The 17443-nt window shown below is 33.1% G+C and overlaps 1 protein-coding gene across 1 annotated transcript in view; it reads right to left on the bottom strand.

Annotated features, from left to right (window-relative positions):
* Positions 1–1590: 1590 nt before the first annotated feature.
* PGGT1B (protein geranylgeranyltransferase type I subunit beta) overlaps positions 1591–17443 on the bottom strand; it is a 56308-nt gene continuing 40455 nt past the window's right edge. The window contains exons 7-9 of the mRNA XM_003900006.5: positions 16280–16464; positions 11330–11438; positions 1591–7003 (exon numbers count right to left, since the gene is read on the bottom strand). Coding sequence (XP_003900055.1) covers positions 6822–7003; positions 11330–11438; positions 16280–16464 — 476 coding nt within the window. The 3' untranslated portion in view covers positions 1591–6821. The remainder of the gene's footprint in view (positions 7004–11329; positions 11439–16279; positions 16465–17443) is intronic.

Genomic DNA, 17443 nt, shown 5'->3' on the forward strand with positions numbered 1-17443 from the left:
GGAACTAAGCCACAAAGCTCTTTTCCAATGCCACAATTATTACAATTAGACAGTGTTTTACTATCAGGAGCCCATTTTCTGATCATATTTAAAATCTTAGTGCCAAGATAAAAGTGTGCATTAGTATAACCTTCTTAAAAAGCAGTTTGGCAAAAAAAAAAAAAAAAAAAAAATCAAATTTAAATTGTGCACACTTTTTGCCCCAGTAGTTCTTACCTATAAATTTAAAGAAACATGCAAATGGGCAATTATACAATTTTCAAGGATCTCACAGCAGTATTTTTGTAGTTGTGAAAAATAAGGCACTGATTATATTTAATCAGTGCCTCATTTGCCATTAAAATGGTAAAAAGTGCAATTACTTTTGCACTGACCTAATAGGTTTATGCAATGCAATACTACGCAACTATTAAAGTATGGCTACTGAAAGGCATTCATGATATACTGTTGAATGAAAAAAAATACCACAGAATATTTAGTACCTCAGATCTCTGTGTATAGTATACACACATATATCTATTTATATAAGTATATATCATATTGGGATGAGTAATACTTAAATGTACAGATATTTAAAGAATATATATTCTCTATTTTTATATCTCTGTATACCGAGAGATTAAAGGTCTGAAAGATGTATGCAACAGTGGTGTTTACCTCCAGGAAGTATAGGCTGTGGGTATAGTATAGGCTGGGATAGGGAGAGAACTATCACCTTTTCTTTAAATTATAAAACTAAACGTCGATTTTAAAAATAAAAGGTTCAAAGTGAAATAAGCTATTTTTTTAAAATGTAAATATCTGAATAATTAAGCACCAGTAATCTCAATAGCACTTACATAAAAGTTCATTTTCTCACCAACTTGAGATGCTGCCTTTACTGTATTCTAAATGCCATTGAGTCTATTTCTGGAATTCCTTTTCTGTTACATTGAACTTCCTATTTTTAAAGGGCCAATACAAAACTTTTCATTCATTCAACATTAGGAATGCCTTCCAATATCCATACTTTACCAGTTGCGTAGTATTGAGTTACATAAATGTATCATAATCAGTGTCTTTTCACAATTACAAAAATGTGGCTGTGAGATCCTTGAAAATGTATCATTGCCTATTTGCATGTTTCTTTATGCTAAATCTCTAGATACAGAGTATCTGGGCCAAAAAGTGTGCACACTTTTAAAAATTCTGATAGCTATGCAGATTTAGAGTATGTTTTAGTGTCGGATATGGCTGGTCCTCTCTAATTCTTTTCAGTTTCCACGGTTTTTCTAGTATGTTCTCTCAAAGGACAATATAATTTTTATTGGAATGGCATTGAATTTATAAATAAACCTAAGTGGGGAAAGACATGTTTTGATGTTGTCTTTCTATCTAAGAATATCATATATCTTTTCATTTGCTGGAATCTACATATATTTGCCACTCAAGAGTTTTTTTTTTTAGTTTTCCTCATACAGATTTTAATGTGTCTTAAATTTACACATTAAGTTTTCTTTTTACTTTTGCTATCACAAAGGTGGTCTTCTCTTCAAGTATCTTCTAACTAGTTTAGGTTTGCATACATATATATATGTATAGTCTTGTTACTCTTTTTAGTAAACATTTTTATTGAGCTATAATTATACATACAGAAAAGTGCACAAATCATATACAGCTTGATAAATATTCATAAGGTGAATGCACCTATGTAACCAGCACCTAGATCATGAAACAGAACATTACCAGCACCACAGAGTCCCCTTGTACCCTCTTTCACTCCTACTGAGTTAAAGCCAGTTGAAAACTAATGTATACTATATGGTTCCACTTATATAAAATTCAAAAACAGACAAAACTAATTGATGGTGATTTTGATAGTGCTTACCTTTGGGAAGAGAGGTAGTGACTGAAAGGGGGTGCTGATTTCTGACATCATACATAAATGCTGTTTTGAATGAAATGATTCAAAATGGAATCAAAGTATGCACTGGTGAAGCCTACTGATATTTGTATGTAAATTGTATTTAATAGCTACTTTACTAAATTCTTTTATTGTTTAGTTTTTCTTCTGGTGAAGCCTACTGATATTTGTATGTAAATTGTATTTAATAGCTACTTTACTAAGTTCTTTTATTGTTTAGTTTTTCAACAAATTCCTTTGGGCTTTCTAGATACATATTCATATCTGCAAATAGTTTTAACTCTTCCTTTGCAATTCACATCTTTATTTTGTCTAACTTCATTGGCTAAAACTCTCAACACATTAAGTAGTAGAGGAGTTAGTGGGCATGTCTTGTTCCTGACTTCAGTTGGAAAGTCTTTTTTGCTTTGAAATTTAAGATGCTGGCTTTTAGGTAGAGGTACAATGTTAATTGATTATTCATCAATTTCTACTTAGCATATTTAACGTGAGTGCTCAATTCTATCATGTCTTTTCTGCAAAGATGAAGATATTTCTTAACTCTTAATATGATGAATATTAATAGATTATCTAGTATTGAATTACCCTTGCATTCTTATAATAAACCCAACTTAGTCATGATTACCTTTTGAAAGTGCTGTTGGATTGTTTGCTAATGTATCATTAAAACTTTTTATTAATATTCATGAGATTGCTCTATAATTTTCTTTTTGGTACAATCTTTGTCAGGTTTTTGAATCAATGCTATTACATTCACTTTATAAAATGAATTTAGCAGTTTCTTTTTTTTTTTTTTGGCACTTTGAGGTTCAAGATTCTTTTCCTAGTCTCTGGAATTGTTTAAGCAAGAATAGGATTATTTAATCTTAAAAGGTTTGGTAGAAATCCCCTTGAAACAATCTGGGCTTGATGCTTCCTTTGGTAAGGGGTACTTTTAACTATTGTTTCTTCTATGGCAACTGGTTTGTTGTGACCTAAATTTTGGCAATTTGCATTTTTCTCAAAAGTTTTCGAATTTATTGTGTAAAACTGCACAAAGTAGTCAATTTAAACAAATTTCTTCTTTTACTATTTCCCCCTTGTCATTTAAATTTTTGTATTTGTGCTTCCTCCTTTTTTTCTTAAATAGATTAGCTGGTAGTTTATCACACTCAACTCCCCTCACTATCCATCACCAACTTGGATTTATTGCCTTTATTGTTTTGGTTTGCTACTAGTAATTATTTCTTGTTTTTATTGTTATTAATTCCTTCCTTCTGCTTTATTTTGCTTTTTACTCCAAGTGTTTGGTACTTGGTTAATTTTCACCTTTTCCTTTTACTGATAATTGCATTAATTACTATAAATTTCCTGTCATATTTGCATTTTATTTTTTGGCAAATATTAGGTTTTTATCTGTCTTGCGTCATGTCTTTCTGGTGTGCTTTCATTGTCTGTGAGGATGTTGATCTATTTATTATTTCTCATACTAACTTTGAATGGAGTTGGACTGTAATCCTGGCTCACTCACTCTTTTTTTCCCCTTAACTGAAACGAGTTTTTCTGTACTTTTAGGTGGGAGGAGTGCTCTAGGATGACTTCACAGCCTTAGAGCTCCCATTTTCACAGTGATTTAAAAGAATATATATATGTGTATATATATGAAAATACATATATATAATGTCTCTGTATCTTGGCCTTTCTACCCAATACTTATCTAGATATTTCTTTTGTCCTATTTTACCCATCCTGCCCATTTGAATTCTAATTCTAGAAGTTTGTCCTCAGTGCTGGGCTTTGTCTCATAAGCTTCAAGACGTACACAGCAAAAAAACCCAGACTGCTCTAATGCAGTCATCAGACCTTATTATATTGCTTTAACATTCATCTGCAAATGGGATTCGGTAGTCACTTCCCAGTTTCAGTGTCTGTTCTTAGATTGGCCCACTGCACTTTGTAGTGAGAAACCGTGGGCAGTGTTGTAGTTCTCCAATTTGCAGAGCTGTCAGAAACCAGCTGCCTTCCTTCTACTTCCTCCCACAGATACTGAAACTATGTGGGTCAGTGGTTTGTCCTTGCTTAGTTGTATTTTGAAGTTCATAGAGCTACCTTGTCATCTAGTGTTGTAATAGTGTCTATAGTGTCCTAGTTGCTCTGTATTTTTATGGGGAGATTAGAAAACAACACTGTTATCATCATTTTCCCTGAGGTTAAACTGTTAAGACCTCTTTCTGTTGTAGGAGAGGTTTTAATTACAAAAATAATTTTATGATCATTATAAAGAACCTATAATTTGAAATTTGCTATATTCCAGCTACTATCCTAAGTGCTTTATCTGCATTATCTCATTTAATCCTAAACCCTGTGAGTTAGGTTTTACCTATTTTCCTTATTTTATCAATGGGAGAGTTAGGGTCCAAGATCATGCCACTGAACTGGCAAATCTGGGATTTAAACCCAGGTCATCTGATTCCAGAGCACCTCCTCATTAACTGTCTCTCAAAAATGATCAGGTCCAACAGTTTTCAAATTATATACCACCGTCAGCAAGATTTCTATATGAATTTAGATTAAATACAAATAACTAAAGATCTAATAACACATATATATTATAGATCAAATCTAAAAACACTGAAATGATAAACAGGTTAAATTATGCCATATGATCTGACTAATCTTATTTGTATGCAGATGCTCAAAACAAAGCTCCTCCTCCTACCTTCTAAAAAAAAAAATACCACAAAATTAGGGGGCAGGAAGGAGACAATTAGGGAGTAGGAAAATAGAGCTTTTTGAGATTTCAGACTTCATATTTCCCCTCATTATATCACTCCTGTTAAGGAATAAAGCATATATGTGAAATATTGCTTATAATTTATTTAATCGATAAATACTTTTCTTGTAAATAACTATTTAGAAAAGTCAGAAATAGTTTCTCCACAATTCACACTGGCCTGCTATTTTCTGGTCAATTAAGTTGCTATGGAATGTGAACATTTACTAGTCCATAAAGTTTCACAAGAAAGTCTCCCACAGGTGTATCAATTAGAAGCATACTAAAATTTATCATCTTATGGTATTAAATTTTAAGGAGTTAGAAAATATTTAGCCTTATGAAATACTTTTAGATTGGAATTTTCCTGTAACTTACATTTATGAATACAGTCATACAGTTACTACCTTTATTACCTCCTAACCTTTCTTGGTGATACAGAAAAAACAATTTGGGCTTTTTATATAGTACTAAAGCCATTATATATATGCTACTTCAACTTCCAATGTCTAAGAGATGACTTAGTTTGAGATACGGATGTCTTACTCTGCCAGGATTGAAATAGTAGCAATTGGAATAACCCATAGAAGAATAACATCTGTTAGTAAGCTTAGTTTTTCCCCCCACCATCAGAAGATTTTTTTATTTCTAATTAAAAAACATACAGTTGGCAAACTCAGGTTTAAAACTAAGCATGCCAATAATAAATGAATCATTTCTCCAAGTACATACTGTTTCCCTGGGGAAGGACTGTTATTTTACAACATTTTTTTCTCTAATTTAGAAAAAAAGATAACATTTAAAATATTACAATGCCTAAACAGTGATACCAGTAATATAGTTTTTATACTGATGTTTATATTTCAACATTTATTATCACCAAGACTAACTTAACCCAACTCCTTTAGTGAAGAGATTTCTTTCCCCATTTCAGTACTAGACTCATAGTTCTGAATGTCACTAAGCAAGTAATGGATATGAGTTATTGATTAATTAATTACTAATGAAGAGTTTTTATATTATCTCCTTTATAATTAGCTAGTTCATAAACTTAAGAAAACAAAACAATGAACAAAAACAAAACCCTATTTCTTATCCTCTAAATAGTTACATTTGCCTTTCACTTACCTGAAAATATGAGAATAAAAATGACCATGTATAGAGTTGCACCACTGAATCTATTTGAATGGTTCTGTTTTTGTATTTTTCACTTATTTAGTTTGAAAAAAATTAGAAAAGCATTAGTTTGAAATTAGAGCAGCTAACACACTGGGGGCAACGAGTTAAAAAATTCAAAAGGCTAAAAATAAAAACACAAAGTATCTTTCCTTCTAGATAAAAAAGATTGTTTTCTTCCTAGAAAGCAAGAAAAGAAAAAAAAAAAAAGGCAACTAATGATTTGAGAATAAAATCAAACATAACTGGTATTCACCACAGCAATGTCTAAATAAATGACCCACATAGCACAAAACTTTCTCATTCACAATCACATATAGTTAAGTTGCTTTTCCCTCAGTTACATAATAGTTGTCTTCAAATAATCTCCTTTTAGAAAACTATCATATTAGTTAAACCTATTTATTCTTACTGTGAAGTTATTAATTTCATTTATATAGGCCACAAAGGTTTAATTGGCACACTTTACTTAAGAATAAGACAAAATAAGTCACTCTTTTTTAAAAAAAATTATGGTAATCTGCTTTCAAAGAATAATCCCAGATACTTAATTCATTAAAGCAAATTTTCCACCATCAGCAGTGAGCTTTTTAAATGATCACTAAGTGTTCACCTGAAGATTATCAATGCTATATGAAGTGCAAACTTGTTTTGAAAATTCGTGTCAATTTTATAAGATACAATTTGCACTGAAGAGTTTTTAAAAAGATAACCTACACACATACAGTTAATTTGCCTCAAACAACTTCTTAGAAATACAGTATAAACATTTAAGAACCACGACAAAGTTGTGGTTCAAACTTCAACAAAGATTTTCTCGAAACCCAATACAAAGATTACTGGCTCAAGACCATATCCCAAAGTGACATCAGCAGGAGATCTGATTGTAAGACTACCTTTTAAAAAAAGAGCACACTTGGTTATACATGGCTTTTAAACTTGAGCTACAGTTATGCTACAAATCCCCCCATCCTCCCAATCTAAAGTCAGTCATGTGGAGATATGTACATTCTCTGAGCATTGTTTAGAGTCCTTGGTTTTCCAGCTTTGATGGAGATCTAGAAGGCGTTCAGAAGTCCGTGTGCTTACATTCAGAGCAGGATGAACTTTACAAATTCCACTTTCCTCCATTAGTGACAGGCCACAGATCCCAAAGTATGCATGCAAAGCATCTGAAAAGAAGGCATTTAAAACATCATAACAGGCATTCCTACTTGTACATTCTACAAAATATTTCAGCTACATATTTACCAGCCCATCACTCCATTAAAAGTTTAGAGAAATGCTAATATAGTTTTTAAAATATTTGCTTTCTCAAAGTCTCAAACATCAATTAAAAAAAACCTAGATGATCAAAATAAAATATTTTATTCATGAAAATATCATTAACAAAGGAAAACAGTTTCCACCTGAAGAGCTGATACTATCCATAACCTCTGTGATGAAAAGACAGGAGGAGCAGCAGTCATATGTAAGACTTCTCACTTGAGGGAGTTTCCCTTTTTGCTTACTACAGAACATGGAAATGAGTAGCTTCAATGCTGTATCATTAAATTTTTTTTCTTTAAAATGAAAACAAAACTCTGAATCTAAGTTGCAATACCCCTTGCTCCATGTTTTGCCTCTGAAAGTTCCTAAACCATAGGCAGGACTATCCTAACACTGTGTTAAATAAAAGGAGCTTACGCAAAAATAATCCATTCTGGAATGCTGTGCCATATTTAATCCTCCTATTTAGGGTAATGTCAGTCATTGTAAAAATATCTGATCTGACAATAAAAACAAACTCACATTCTATTTGGTTGAAATAACATGAGTGCTCATACCATGACAATTCTGCACTGGCTCACTAATCTTTCAGGGGGCAGTAATCCTCTTCTATTAAAGTGGCCAATGAAATCACATGGTCATTCTTGCCTAGGAGTCTTATGTAGACTTCTGAAGAGCTCAGAGCTTTGCAGTTATAGGAACACTACAAAGACAGTTTTGTACCAGTCAAAAATTTTTTTCTACTTTTGAACTGGCCAACATTTATGGCCTTAAGAGCTATTAAAGTTCAAAACAGGCTGGGTGTGGTGGCTCACACCTGTAATCCCAGTACTTTGGAGGCTGAGGAGGGTATATTGCTTGAGCCACACGAGTTTGATACCAGCCTGGGCAATATGGTGAAGCACCATCTCTACAAAAAATACAAAAATTATTCAGGTATGGTGGTGTATGCCTGTAGTTCCGGCTACTCTGGAGGCTGAGGTGGGAGGCTCACCTGAGCCTAGGGAGGCTGAGGCTGCAGTGAGGCATGATTATATCACTGCACTCCAGCCTGGGCAAAAGAATGAGACCCTGTCTCAAAACAACAAAAAGTTCAAAACATCTTACCACATCAAATTTTGTCAAAAGGGTTAAAGGAAAAGCTTTACTTACAAGAGTATCACTTATTTTTTCAAAACAGAAACGACAAATACTTGTGCTTACTCAATGCCATTGTGAAAACGTTATTTCACTAATAGAGGCCCATGTTGATCAACTTTTAGGCCTTTTCAGAAAATACTTAGGTTTCTTCTGGCTCACTTTCCTTTGACTTTCAGACTATAAAAAATAAATTTGATTTCGCCTGTAATATTACATCATTCCATATAATTATTCTAAAACTACAAAGGGTACAAAGTAACATTAAGCTGTTTTCTAGAAACTAGGAACGTTTTCTAGGAAAAATTACAACAGAAAATATACATCCATAATAACATAAAATAGAACTGTGTAATACTAAAATCTCTCTGGGTAAAGTAACAAATAAAACTTATTTTTTTCTCAAAAAGATTTTTGTAACAGCCAATGAGATCAGAACTCAATTATTTCAAGCCTCAAATTGCTTTTTTTAAAAAACTCCTTATCTGTAGGTGGCAATGTATAAGCACTTTACATGTGGAAATGTTTACTCCATAATAAAGCACTTTAGATGATGAAATATATATATATTCCATAACAAAAGCTCATTTTTTAGAAATTTCTTTCATAAATATATATAAAATCCCTTTGTGTCAAATTTGCTACTAAATTTACTAGAACCAAGAATAAGCTTAAAGAATCTCGTTAAAATGATTGTAAAGGTTCTGGGACCAGATCTTTACACATAAATTCAATTTAGCAAAGACTTTCTATGCTTTCTAGTGCATACTCTGAAAACATTGTAATGTATCTGTAAAAAGTAAGTAGTACATCCAAATATTTACACAAATGTTAAAGTTAGCAACTGATCTCTCCGGAAAAAGCCTCAAGAACTTTCTTTTTAAAAAGCTATTGCAAACACTGAATGTATTTCAAGTATGTTTACATAAGAAATGTTTTCTAAGAGATTGTCATTTCCCTATTTCCATTATTTGTTAAAACAGTACCCGCACTGATTGAAAAAATGGAATAAAGTCCAAAATAATTCTCAGTTTTCTTGAGGCACTAGAGATACAAAAAATTTCAAAATATTATTTTTCTTGAGAAATTAACTTCTGAAAACACACTTTGGCTTACAACTTTGAAAGCAATGTACACTTTCTCTAAGAAGGCATGTTTTACTATGGATTGATTGATTGAGATAGTCTTGCTCTGTCGCCCAAGCTGGAGTGCTATGGCACGACCTTGGCTCACTGCAACCTCTGCCTCCTGGGTTCAAGCAATTCTCCTGCCTCAGCCTCCTGAGTAGGTGAGACTACAGGTGCGCACCACGATGCCCGGCTAATTTTTTGTATTTTTAGTAGAGACGGGGTCTCGCCATGTTGGCCAGGCTGGTCTCAAATTCCTGACCTCAAGTGATTCACCTGCATCAGCCTCCCAAAGTGCTAGGATTACAGGCTTGAGCCACCACACCTGGTCTTTTATTTTATTTTACTTCATTTTATTTCTTGAGATGTACTCTTGCTCTGTTGCCCAGGCTAGAGTGCAGGGGCATGATCTTGGCTCACTGCAACCTCTGCCTCCCAGGTTCAGGCAATTCTTTTGCCCCAGCCTCCCAAGTAGCTGGGATTACAGGCACTCACCACCAGGCCTGGCTAATTATTGTATTTTTAGTAGAGGCAGTGTTTCATCACCAAGTGGCCAGGCTAGTCTCAAACTCCTGACCTCAAGTGATCCGCCCACCTTAGCCTCCCAAAGTGTTGGGATTACAGGAGTAAGCCAATGCACCTGGCCCACCTTAGCCTCCCAAAGTGTTGAGATTACAGGAGTAAGCCAATGCACCTGGCCTAGGAAGCATGTTTTATATGAAAATACAGGCAAGTAGGGGTGTAAGAAAATATTCCTGCTCATTTCAAATACAAAAATATGATTTCAAGAGCTCCTTATTTATATTCTGATTCAAGTACACATTCCAACTATAGCAGTTCTGTGATGGAAGATGAACGCTGATACGGCACTTTCTAGGCTGATAATAAAAACCACGACTCTATTGCAATACTGGCAAAAACAATCATTCCTTGTGTCTAGTTTCATATTTGTAACTAATTCTTTACTTGCTTATCAAAAGTGTCAGTGTTTGAAATTATTTTAACACACTCTTAAATGGATTTTTATAGGGAAGCTGTATATACAGTTATTTTGCTGGAGGTGAAAACGTAAGTCGGGTGAGGTGTAGGCTACAAAATGATGGTAGAGGTGGGAGAGGAGCCAAATTTTGGGAGGGCCTTGAGTGCCATACCATTTATATTGTCTGAATCTGTTGAAATTTGGAGAACAAGAGTATGGGAAGTGAGAAACACATATTCAGGATTTGAAATATTTTATTTAATGATTTTTTTTTTTTTTTTGAGACAGAGTCTCACTCTGTCACATAGGCTGGCGGGCAGTAGTGCAATCTCGGTTCACTGGAACCTCTGCTTCCTGGGTTTAAGTGACTCTCCTGCCTCAGACTTCCACATAGCTGGGACTACAGGCACGCATCATCACACCCAGTAATTTTTGTATTTGTAGTAGAGTCAGGTTTCAACATGTTGAACAGGCTGGTCTTGAACTCCTCACCTCAAGTGATCTACCTGCCTCAACCTCCCAAAGTGTTGGAGTTCCAGGCATGAGCCACTGTGCTCGGTCTATTTAATGACTTCTGAAAAGAGTAAGAACTGATTTCCTTCAGGATCGGGAGTAATTTACTATCCTTAGCTCAAGTCATGACTAATAATCCTAATGGTTTTGGATGGGCTAAATAATTCTCTTCTTTGGAAAGGACCCATTCAGACCATCTATGTTATTGATGAAAATGAAATAAAACATTACTAAGTAAAATATTTGGGAAAAAATGCACACTATACCCATGCATCTTGATAATAAACTCTTTCCTTTATACTCCCCAATACCCTAAATCTATCCTAAGCTTACACAATATACCTTTTTAAAAATAATATTTAATGTAACTTTGCAACTGTGCCTTTTTCTATCATATGCCTTTTCTGATAAAGATGCTTGAAGATCTATTCAGGAAATAAAGGTTGTTCTGGATTCACAAAGAAAGTAATTACCTGGATGACTGTCTGGCCACTTGGCAAATCCCCCTACAAGGCGATCTTGAGTTGATAAGATGTAATTTCTATTTTTCTCAAAGTTAGTGTATTGGAAAATTTTTAGAAGCTGAAATGACATGACAAAACTCACATCAACCTTTGGCTCAAATTTCAGATGTTTGTCATTTAGATATGCTTTTCTTTAGCTAAGGTGCTCAGACCAACTCTACGGGGCCTTGAGCACTTGAAATGAGTCAATCACATTATCTTTTTTATTTTCTTATCAAATCTACTCTCCTTTTCTTGACCCTCTATTTCCTTCTTCTGAATCAGGCCAACTGTACCCTTTGAAGCACATTAAGCTAAATTCAAAAGGCAACTCCAATCCACTCAACATAATCAGTCATTTTAAAAAGTAAATTTTATCTATCCATATTTTAACTCTTATGATAAGCTCTTTAGCTATTAGTTATAAATTAGTAGTAATTGGAACTAAAAATATTTTTTAAAAAAAGAGCAAACAAAAATTACTAACCAGATGCTAGAGACAGTTTTGAAAATAGTAAAGTATAGCTCTTTAATTAGGAAAGAAAAAGGTAAGACAAAAATGATTGCAACATAAAAAACTATATAGTTTTTAATGATTTAGGACATGTACTTGGTTTTTCTCTCAAGATCCCATAAAAGTAAGATATAAATAAGTAAATAACACTGTGAAGTTCAAGATGAGGTGTGCAGTAGGTAAGAGGGATCAAGAAATTTCTGAAGATACAAAACAATTTAATATATGTCAACGAACCAGAGAGCCACAGCTTTTAGTGACTGATGAAGAAGCATTATTTCTCAAAAAGAAAAGCTAAACTCATAAGAAAGTTATGGTACAAACAAGAAACACATTTATTCATTTACATTGATTTAATTAATAGACTATAAGGAAAATGGCTTTTTTGAATCTTGATGTTAGGAACATTTTCCATCAGTGGCACATTGGTCATTAAATAAAAATGAAAAAAGGATAATATTAACACTGCACTTGGCTTAGCAATAAACAATATTTGCACTATCCTAATAAGTGTTGGTTACTGGTTTTCAAATTTTAGAATCAACCTATAGGCAAAGCCTGAAAGATGTGATTATTAATACTGAACAAAAATATGAATGCTTCCTAACTTGACATTATAAAAATAAAGGTAACCTTATATAGCATTGGAAGGTAGAAGATGAGGAAAAGACTCAGAACTAAACATAACGGGTAACAATTTGTTGGAAAAGTGAGAGGCTAAATCTTAATTTCTCTTAGTTGGGAATCATCAATAATATCTAAAGGTGATAAGAAGTTAGTCTGTGATTTAAAGTTACAGAAATGTCCACAAGAATTAAAACATTTTTAAAAAGTTTAAAAGTGGTTGCTTTCAGAAAGCTGTCAAAGACTACTGACGTCAAATAAAAAAGACTTGGAACAACTTGAAAGGGTTCCTATTGACTAAAGATGGGACAATTTAAGCATCATATATATATATATATTTTAGTCATATATGACTAATATATATTATATGTATTATATATGACTAAAAAATGTTAAAATCTATGTATTCACAATGATTCTAAAAAAAAAAAAAAAAAAAAAAAAAAAAACCAGAAACAAACCAAAAAACCCCAAACTCTAAAATCTAATATTTCATTGGAAAGGCTGAGGGGATGGTAGGGAACCAACTCATTTTGTTGAACACTATTAAGGGAAAGAATTCGGTATTTATCTGTCCTTCTCTGTACAAAGTATATCTCAGGGGAAGGTAAAATAATTCTTCTTTAAAAAACAATGCTAGTTAATAAATTGAGATGGAATGAAAGAATACCACTGTTTTATAACCTCTTAATGCCACAACTGATTTAAGCAATGATCCTTAATGCTTGTCAAAACTATTCTATAAAAAGTTGATAGTTTCTATAGACTAGCAATGAACAATCCAAAAGGAAATTAAGAAAGCAATTTACAACAGCATCTAAAATGATTCAATACTGAGAACTAAATCTTAATAAAAAAGTGAAAGATTTGTATGTTGAAAACTACAAAACATTGCTGAAAGAAACTGAAGACCTCCTGTATAAATGGAAAAGCATCCTGTGCTCATGGATAGGAACACTCAACAGTGTCAAGATATCACTACTACCCAAAGTAATCTACAGATTCAATGCAATTTCCATCAAAATTTCAAAAGACTTTTTTTGCAGGAATGGTAAACTCAATTACCAGATTTATATCAAATTGCAAGGGGCTCCAAATAGTCAAAACAATCTTGAAAAAGAAAAGTTGGAAGTTTCAAACTTCTTGACTTTGAAACTTACTACAAAGCCACAGTAATAAAAACAGTATAGTACTGGCACAAAGACAGCCATACAGAACAACGGAATAAAATAGGAAGTCCAGAAACAAACCTCACATATATAATCAACTGACTTTTGACAAGCATGCCAAAACCATTTAATGGAAAAGGGCAGTCTTTTCAACAAATGGTGCTAGGAAAATTAGATATCCACATGTCAAAGAATGAGGTTGGATCTTACCTTACATCACATACAATAATTAACTCAAAATTCATGAAAGGCCCAACATTAAGGCCTAAAACCGTAAAACTATTAGAAGAAAACACTGGGGAAAATCTTTATGACAGTGGATTTAGCAATAGTTTTACGGACATGACACCAACAACACAAGCAATAAAAGAAAAATTTAGATAAAATTGGACTGCATCAAAAAACTTTTGTACATTAAAGGACACCATCAACAGAGTAAAAAGGCAACTCAAGGAATGAGAAAACATTTGTAAATCATATATCTGAGAAGGGATTAATATCCAGAATATATGAAGAACACCCACAACCTTATAACAACAAAAGAAACCAGATTTAAAAATAGGCAAAGGGCTTGAATAGAAATTTCTCCCAAGAGATATACAAATGACCAATAAGTACATAAAAAGACACTCATTATCATTAGAAAAACGCAAATCAAAACCACAATGAAACGACACTTCATATAAAAAATGGCTATTTTATATATAAAACAAACAGAAAAAACAAATGTTGGTGAGGATGTAGAGAAATTGGGACTCTCATACGTTGCTAGAGGGAACATAAAATGTTGTAGATGCTGTGGAAAAGTTTGGCATTTCCTGAAAAAGTTAAATGAAGAACTACCATATGACCCAGCAATTCCGCTTCTATATACATATAATACCCCTCAAAAATGAAGGGATTTGAAAATATATTTATACACCCATGTTTTTAGCAGTATTATCTGCAATGGCCAAAAGGTGAAAACAACTCAAGTGATCATCAACAGATAAATGAAGAAGGAAAATGTGGTATTTATATACAATGGAATATTATTATTCAGCCATTAAAAAAATGAAATTTTGACATATGCCATGTCATAAATAAATCCTGAAACCATTATGCTAAGTGAAATAAGCCAGAAAACAGAAGGACAAATATTGTATGATTTCACCTATATGAGGTACCTAGAATACACAAATTCATAGTGACAGAGAGTAGAGTAGAGGTTACCAGGCTGAGGGGAAAGAAGAATAGGGAATTATTGTTTAATGTGTACAGGATTTATGCTGGGTAAAATGAGAAAGTTTTGCATGGTAGTGACGATTACACAACATTGTAAATTGAATTAATACTAGTGAATTGCAAACTTACAAATGTTTAAAGTGATAAGTATAATGTGCTATGTATATTTTCAACTCTGGAGCTCTTTAATTAAAAGGAGAGATAATTGGATATTACATGCCTCTTGGTGTGATACAATAGGAAATATATGTGATACAATAGGAAATCATTGGATATTTAATGATAATAAGCAATTATGGCTAATTGTTTAGATGTGATGACACTAGGGTTCTGTTTTTTTTTTTTTTAAGTTATTTTCATTTAGAGATTACATTAAAAATTTTCCAAAGAATATAAAAAATGCTATCTGGGATCTGCTTTAAAATAATTCAGTGAATGGAAGGGAATTAGTCAGAGTATAGATAAAGAAAGGGTAGCTTTGGGTTGATAATTGTTGAGATGGTTGATGGACACATGGGTGTTCATTACACCATTCTCCCTGCTTTTGAATATGCTTGAAATTTCCCACAGTCAAAAAAAATTGAAATGATGAACCTGAGAAATAGTACTCCAAGTGAGGAGAGACAGGGAGACTACTGTCATCATTTTAAATCATTCTTTTCCCAATATTTTTCAACCTTATACATAAATTTTAAGAGAAAAATTTAGGATATTACAGAGAAGACAAACATGGACTCCTCTAACAGTCTCCTGTTAGATTGCAGAATATCAGAACAAGGTGACAATTCTTAAAGATAAAAAGGCAACTTAAAAATAGAGAAAACTTGTGTGTATTTAGTGACTAAGTAACCTTACAGAATTAGGTATATTAAAAGGTAATAGAGATGGGAAAAAATGTGCTGGCATGTCAATTGATGAGTTTCAGAAGGTTTAAACAAATAAATAATAAAAAAGTCCCTACATGGTTTTTGAAGAAATGACCCATGGTTTGTCTTTTAAGATTAACACCTTCCCATAAAACCTTTACTGGTATCATTTTCAGACAGATCCCTGATTTACATGAACTAGTCAGTTCCAGTTACAAGTTTTTTATTACCTTACATCTACAAGAAAGTAAGTATTTAATATGTTCTATATAAGGTTTAAGTAGGCATAAAACTCAAGTTCTGAGTTACCTGAGTTTTCTAAGAATGAAAATTTTCAAGCAGCACAAGAGATCATTGAATTCTATGGAAAAACCATAGAAAGACTAGCTTTGGCAGAGCAAAAGAGAAAATCCAGTACCCTAAACCTAACAATATTTAATACACATTACAAAGACCAAAACTTTTTAGCACAATTTATATGAACACAGAATATAGGTTTCTCATTTTTTATTATTTCTCTTACCTTTAGAGTTGCTCCCACCCAAAAAGAATAACAGGTGTCTACAGGCTTATTGGGTCTTCCATGATAACCATTTTGTTGCCTCATTATACACCACCTCTTTATTCTGTTCAACTCTTTTTCTGAAAAAACTTCTTCTAGTTTACCCATCAGACATAGTGAGGCAATGCCACAAAAAGTAGATCCTCCTGTTAATCAAAACCACACAATGTTTTGAACTTCAAATTAGATGCTTATGAAAATAGTACAGAATGTTCGAGGGGAAAAAGTGGTTATATAATTCTAGAAAATAGTGAATAAAATTTAAATTTAAAAGATGAGATTTTAAAATAACCACTATACACAAGTCTTCAATATTTGATAAAACAGAGAATAACATAAAGCTATAAGAAACATTTTACTTATGAAAAAAAGTAGTAAGACTTGGAACAAGACTAAGGGACTTGTTTAAAATTACACAGTTAATGGCAGATTTGGAACTAAAATCTGGGACTACTAACTCCCTGTCCAGAACCCAATCACCTGAAACTGATTTTTAAGTCCCTTAAAGACAGTATATTGCTGATGAATTTAGGTTCCATCACCCCTAAGCTATAGACAAGTTTTCACACATAACATAAACAAGTTAGAAGCTGATATACAGATATTACAACTAGTCAGCTTAAGAATTTTAAGGAAGTAGTTTACAGTCCCACCAACAGTGTAAAAGTGTTCCTATTTACTAGTTCAACCATTATGGAAGACAGTGTGGTGATTTCTCAAGGATCTGGAATTAGAAATACCATTTGACCCAGCCATCCCATTACTGGGCATATACCCAAAGGATTATAAATCATGCTGCTATAAAGACACATGCACACGTATGTTTATTGCAGCACTATTCACAATGGCAAAGACTTGGAACCAACCCAAATGTCCATCAATGATAGACTGGATTAAGAAAATGTGACACATATACACCATGGAATACTATGCAGCCATAAGAAAGGATGAGTTCACATCCTTTGTAGGGACATGGATGAAGCTGGAAACCATCATTCTCAGCAAACTATTGCAAGGACAGAAAACCAAACACCGCATGTTCTCACTCATAGGTGGAAACTGAACAATGAGAGCACTTGGACACAGGGTGGGGAACATTACACACCGGGTCCTGTCGTGGGGTGA

Source organism: Papio anubis, chromosome 5 (genome assembly GCF_008728515.1).
Source record: "Papio anubis isolate 15944 chromosome 5, Panubis1.0, whole genome shotgun sequence".
NCBI classification, from domain to species: Eukaryota; Metazoa; Chordata; class Mammalia; order Primates; family Cercopithecidae; genus Papio; species Papio anubis.